The sequence below is a fragment of the Rattus norvegicus genome, chromosome 9, assembly GCF_036323735.1.
Source record: "Rattus norvegicus strain BN/NHsdMcwi chromosome 9, GRCr8, whole genome shotgun sequence".
Lineage (NCBI taxonomy): Eukaryota > Metazoa > Chordata > Mammalia > Rodentia > Muridae > Rattus > Rattus norvegicus.
In genome coordinates, this window is record NC_086027.1 from 91504042 (window position 1) to 91510752 (window position 6711).

Consider the following 6711-nt stretch of genomic DNA (forward strand, 5'->3'; position numbering starts at 1 on the left):
GTGACACGAGTGTCAGGAATCGTCCATGTTTGAAGGTGGAAGGGCCCTGAGTTCAGCTTTCAGGACTCCATAGATGCATATGCTATTAATGTGGAAGAGATTCCGAGTTCAAGTCCATTACTTCATCAATAAATGAGCAAATTCAGGGAGGCTGACTTACTTATCCGTGGTTACACAGCTGCACAGGATAGACTTGTTTTAATCTTCTGATGTGTTTCTACTAAGCCCTACAGCTTGGTAGGTGAAATGGAAAGGGTTATACTACATAGTCTAAAATCGAAGTATGTGAACCTCGCTCCTACCATCGCCTGCCCGGAGGCCAGGAGGCCAGCAGCCATGCTAGCAGCAGCACTGCTTCTTGCAGCCACACTTCTGCTGGCAGCAGCATTTCTGCTGACAACAGCCCTTTCCACAGCCGCAGCCACAGCCACAGGAGCCACAGCCACAGGAGCGGCGGCAGCAGCTGCGGCGGCAGCAGACGACCACAGGCCTGCAACAGCCACAGCAGCCACAGCAGCCACCACAGCAGCCACCGCAGCAGCCGACCCGGTAGCACCTGCAGGAGGTGCAGCTGCTACAGCCGCCGCAGCCACCGCAGCCACCGCAGCCTCCACAACCACCACAGCCGCCACAACCGCCACAGCTGCCACAGCCGCCACAGCCACCGCAGCTGCCGCAGCCGCCACAACCGCCACAGCCACCGCAGCCGCCACAGCCACCGCAGCCGCCACAGCCACCGCAGCCGCCGCAACCTCCACAACCACAGCAACCCATGGTGTCAGTAGAGAGGACTTGGATCAAGTGAATGAAAGAGCAACTTAGGAGAGGAGAGGATGATCTGATGCCGCCTTCTGCTGGGGGCAGGGCTTATATACCATCTTGGGGCAGGCATGACCCAAGCACGTGATTTCTATAGTTTATCTCGGCTTCCTCGAGAGAATTCTTCAGCACTTCAGGTTTCCTTCCTTCTTCGGGACCTTTAACCTCACAAACAGCTTAATTTTAGCTCTGGGTTTATTTGTTCTGAAAACATATTTACAGCTGGGTTCTGGAATAGCTTGCCTACGTACTATTGTCTACACAGCCAAGGAGAGTCTCCCTGGAGGAAGTTTTTATTTGAACCTAGCATGACTGGACTCGTGAAACCATCCCTTCCCCACGGCCTTTCCAGGTCATCACTGATCCCAGCAGAGATGATGCAAAGAAATATTTTCCGAGGACCTGCCAACCAGAGGCCTCAAAACTAATATTTCCAGAATCAGTGTGCACTTGGTCCACATGTGCAGTAGCTTGGGTTTGATCCCAGCGCTGCAAAGAATATTTAAATAGACAAGGTTTCTTGGTTTTTTGTTGTTTGTTTGTTTTTTTTTTTAAGAGAGATAGTGAAAGTCCCCTCAAAAGTTTGTCAAAAGAGGACTCTTCCAGAATTTCACGATACCTGGCTGCTGTTGTACTATCAGCCATGTGAAGTCTACCTGCACAAATGATGCCTATGGACAGCCCTTGGTCCTGTGCCTCCTGGTTGTGAGTGACACTTGTCCCCTATGGTGTAGTGCCTTTCTATGGGATCATAAATGGGACACTGGGAATAATAAGAAAACACAACAGTGTTAGAAGACCACTGAAATACACCCAAGAATGAAGTACAAATGAAGCTTAGTCCCCACCCCTGCAGAAAGCCACACTACAGCCATAGCATCTGTGTAAGCAGATAACTTCTATGCCGAGTGCTAAGCCCTATCTTATAGCCATTTGTCACAAAGTCAATAGCAGAAGTGTCCATGTGTTATGACTCTTCAATTATCAGAGACTGGGTGGTAGCTGAGGTGTTCAGCCTGCCGCTCTTTGTCACAGCAACCATGACCAGTTCTCCTGCTGTGGCAGTGGGCAAGCGGGAGGGCTGGATCTCCTGCTCTCCCACCCTCAGGGCCAGCTCTCCCATGCTCCTGCTACCTGGGCCAGCTCTACTGTGCTGTCCAGGCTTGGTGCAGGGGTGGGGTTGGGGGTGGGGGCTGCTCTCCCAAGTGCTGACAGAGCCAGCTCTCTCACTCATGCCCTGAGGGCCAGCTCTCTCAAGCACCCCAGGCAAGGGGTGGGCCTGCTCTCTGGAATGTCTGAGTACCAATGCCCTGGTGAGGTTCAGGGCAATTCTTAAGGCCTTGGACATCGGGATGGCACCAAGAGGAAGCCCTGGCAGGACGTCTGCATGGCCTCAGGTTGTAACATTGACACAGACCCCTATTACTACTACACAGCCATGGAGCCAGACATGGCCAAGACCTAACTATGGCCCCAGGTGGCAGCGCAGGCTACTCACATCAGGATGGTTGTCACCACCCTCTCTTGTCTCCAGTTCCTCCTCTCTTCAGAGAGCACACACGGTCCCCTTCTCTTCCTCTCTCACCTCTACACCACACACTTCCTTATCACAGTGGCACCTCTGGGTCTCTGCTGCCCATCCATCGCATAGCATGGCTTCCAAGCTCACCCACGCTTGCTCCCCTCACAGCTCCCTGCACAGGCACTCAGAGCGCAGCACACGAAGCCTCTCGCACCTGCTCAGCGACCAAGCCAAGCCTGCTGTGTGACAGAAATACTTTAAAGGTGAGGAGAGACAGGTGAAGTTGTCCAGTCCTTCCTAAAGCATGAGTAAAAACTGGCTGTTTGCGGCGAGCAGCAGCCAGAGCGGATCCATCCATCTGCCTGTGGCTGTAGACATCTTCTCTGTAGTTCTGGGGTGCTGCAGTGCCTATGCAGAGACCAGAGCTGCTGCAGGCCAGCACTGAGCAGCGCTCTGAACACGAAACAAGCTTAGATTTTTACTTAGATTTGCTCACATTAAAGTCTAAATATGGCACTACAAAGCAGACTTGTGAATATCATTTTTGAAAAAGGTGTATGTTTTAAAAGTGTGAATGAATAGTATGGATTCACTTGTGTAATTTTGTTTTATTTGAAGACTGAGCGCTCAGGGGTTGGGGAGACAGCTTGGTAAATAAAGTGCTTGCCATGCGGCCTAAGGACCTGAGTTTGGATCCCTAACACCCACGTAAAAAATTCCACACAGCAATCTCAGCACTGGGGAGGCAGAAACCAGGGGCTGACTGAGCAAGGAAGCCAAACCTAGACCAGGGAGCAGTAGGAAACACCTCACCTCACGGGGAGGAAGACATTCTGAAGTCGACTTCTGCCCTCCACACATGTCCACATGGGCAGGTGTGCCTGTACACACATATGTGTACATGCATACACCATGTATACATGGACACACAAAAAATTAATAGTAATTTGAACCTCTTATTTTAACCTTGTACATATTGGAAGCTTTTAAATTTCACTTTTTCTGTTTGTGTCTTTTTCTTCTCCCTTTTTAAAATGGGGTCGGTCTCATGACGACCCACCTGTGTCGTTCGCACACTCTTGAGCTCAAGCATCCTCCGTTCTCAGCCAGGAAGATAAGTGCACGTGACCACACTGAGTACAAAGGTAATTTTGAAGCGTGTGGCCAGCACTTTCCTTTGTCCTCTTGACAACTTTATATCGTTTAACTATTAATTTGGTTTCATCAGTTAGGTCGAATGATGTTGGGGTACACAGGTGAAAGCATGTTTAGCAAACTATGTTGTGAGAGAATGCATGATGTTTAGAAGGAATATAAATATGACAGGCGGTGAGAGCGCGAGCGTTGGTTTGCCTTGCTAGTCTCTGCTGACGACACACGTGTATTGGCTCATCTTACATTGCGTTGCCGAGCTTTGCTTCTGGGACTTCAAGAGAGAAACCCGCCAAAGAACTTCTCCTGAGGTTCCCACAGCTTCTTGCTGCTTCCGAGATTCAAGCCAATGGGCCAGCCTCATGGTTTCCTCGGGATTGAATGGCAGTTACTGGTTTTGCCAAGTACACTGACTGGTCTGCAGGTGCTGGTTTGTGCATGCATGTGTGTATGTGTGCATGCATGCGTGTGTGTGTGTGTGTGTGTGTGTGTGTGTGTGTGTGTGTGTCTGGTGAGTAGACTCGACTGAAGAACTAATTCATGTGCGGTGTTTGCTAGTGGACTGGACTGAGAACAATGAAGATTGGAATCGCCCCAAAGAACTATTTCTAAACAGGACCATTGCCCCAGCACCCTAATAACCTTTCCTTTCCACCACCTCTGGTGGGTGGTGCGCTAGAGGGGAGGTTGAACTCTTATTAAAATAGGTTATGAAAGATACATGTCAACAGGGCAATGAGCTACCACACTTAAAAGTTGTCCATGAGGACAACCCCAAGATGCTACCCTTCTGCGGAGGAGTGGAAGGGGTGGTCTGGGTAGGTCAGCTCAAATCTCACCTTCATAGAATTTACCCCTGTCTTAGAAAACGAGCCCTGGATTGTTCTTCCCTAAATCATCCAAGGCAAGAACAGACTAAGAGGATAAGAGAGGGAATTCTTTAAAATGCAGTGTATAGCCTATTTTTCTTCTTGTTTCTAGGATGCTATAAATAGAATACCATTTGGGGAGGTGTTATTGAATGTGACATCGAGAGGGATGACATGATTTTTTTTAAAAAAATATAGTGTGGTGCACCCCAGGGGAGCCCCCACCCCACATTCAACTAATGGTTCCTAGAGGGGCTAGGAGCATGTATCTCAGTGGTTAGAGCACTTACCTAGAATAGAGCAGGCCCAGGATCCAACCCACAGTAACACACAGGATTATGTAACAGGTACCAGAGATACGAGGGTTAAAGGGACACATGTCCCTCCAATACCTGTCCCATGGTCCTGTGTTAGACTCCATATTTGCTTTTCTGTGGACATTTCTTATAAAAACCAGACATGGCTTGTTTTAATTTATGATATTTCGGTCTATATTCAGCAAACCTTGCCTTTCACCATTTCTTGTCTTTCAAAAATGCACAAATCTACACTCAAGCTCAAGGAAAATACACACACACACGCTGGGAAACAAAAATATAACTCTGGATTAGAGTGAAGAGAAAGCCAAATGAAAGAGTCATTTGGCCTCTTGTGGCACAGCAGGATGAAAACTCTGAAGCAGGGAGGGAGGGAGTCCCAGAGTCTCGATTCTAAGAGTCGCTTTTTACCTATCCACAGTAAACCGTACTGAATAAAATAACAGCCAGTCACCTCGACCGTCGCTCACGAGATTGCTTTCCATGCACCATCTAATCCATTGAGGTGGAGGGTTTGCTCTGAGGAAACATGCCCAAGAGTTCCCACAATAACGCTCAGGACCAACTGTGAACATTTCTACATCATCACCAAACGAAGCACGGCTCACAGGTTAATTTACCTCACCCAGTGAGCATTTATTGAGCGTCTACTGTGTAGTAGGCCCTTGATATCAGGGAGCAAATTCTGTACCGGAAGCTTCCACAGCTCATTGCCTGCGGAAGGTGCTCACAGAAAACAAACACTGCTCACTTTCATTGATGAGATTTCAGTCCACTGAAAGCCTGGCTGTCCCTGAAGCTTCTGTACCCACCAGAGAAAACAGGAAACGCTCTTATCTTAAATGTTGATGTGAGCCAGTTCAGTGCAAAGCAGCACCGGGAAACAGGAGGCTATGGGTGGCTTTTCAACTTCGAATGGAAATCTCATCTGTACTATGCACTCCTAGGCAGCTTCTTAAAAATGAGACAAAGGCATAGAATACAAGTGATTAGTTGTAGATGGGTGAATTACAGAACAAGAAGGTGTTTGCAAGGGGGAGATTCTGAAAGGAGGCACAAGCTGCACACCCCAAGACCAGGTCCTGCAAGGCAGGCTTCCTATCTCAGAGTACCCCAAGACCATGGGACCATTACAAATAGGCTGGGAATTCCATTTTGTCCCAGAAGATTTGCCCCCAAGTCCACCTCTCACCTAATTCCGATGTCCTCTGAAGCCATACACCTTCTGGAGAGGTGTCTGCCTGTTCCTCAGTCCTCCGCGCCCACATCTGATGAGCACAGTTGTAGTAAATGGGCGATCCTCTTCTATTTCTTCCCCAAGGGCTACCTTTGTCCTCTGAGCTGTCTCTGCCTTAAGAACTTTTTCTTCCGTTTTAACCTGGATTTCTAAAGCCTTTACACAGAGAGAAGAAATGACCTTGTTTACCACATTTGCTGGATTGAAGAGTGTGTGTGTGTGTGTGTGTGTGTGTGTGTGTGTGTGTGTGTGTGTGTGTTACATGAAATCAGAATTAAATCAGAGTTGAAAAATGATTGGTTTTTGTCCATCCCCTGTCTGTTCTCATAAGATAGTAGGATGCCAAGAATGGAAAGTTGTTTTTGCCTGTCAAGTGTGAGGCAAGACCTTAGGAGAGCTGACAAAACCCTCCAGCATGGAGCCTGTTGTCAAACACTGGCCAAATACTCGGCCACAGATCTGAGTCGTTCTTCCTTCTAAAAATGGACAAGCAAAAGGTGTCATCACAGCCTACGTTTTATCGACTACAAAACAAAACCTTTATGTTTTTGTCTAATGTTTAAAGATGGGATTTTAGTCAAATGTTGCTCAATGATGTGCTATGAAGCTTCAATCCCTGTTTAAATTAGAGTCACTTCTGTTTTTAACAATTTGGTCATTTGGTTACCTGTACCCATTTTCCTCAGAGACGGATGACACCAGGATTCGATTTATTGCTGGCGTAGTTTGGCTCATACACCTGTAATTCTATCACTGAGGAAGCTAAGGCAGGAGGATTGCCATAAACTCAAGGCC

General features: G+C 48.0%; 1 protein-coding gene across 1 annotated transcript; it reads right to left on the reverse strand.

Annotated features, from left to right (window-relative positions):
- Nucleotides 1–339: 339 nt before the first annotated feature.
- LOC134480597 (small cysteine and glycine repeat-containing protein 6-like) lies at nucleotides 340–774 on the reverse strand. Its single transcript, XM_063268163.1, has 2 exons — nucleotides 696–774; nucleotides 340–608 (listed from the first exon to the last, which is right to left on the reverse strand). The coding sequence occupies exons 1-2, from the start codon at nucleotides 772–774 to the stop codon at nucleotides 340–342; spliced, it is 348 nt and encodes a 115-aa protein (XP_063124233.1).
- Nucleotides 775–6711: the final 5937 nt, after the last annotated feature.

Coding starts and splice junctions, on each gene's coding strand:
- LOC134480597 (XM_063268163.1), bottom strand. CDS start 774: ATGGGTTGCTGTGGTTGTGGAGGTTGCGGCGGCTGCGGTGGCTGTGGC. Junction 609..695: donor CTGTGGCGGCTGCGGTGGCT/GTGGCGGTTGTG, acceptor GTGGTTGTGGAG/GCTGCGGTGGCTGCGGTGGC.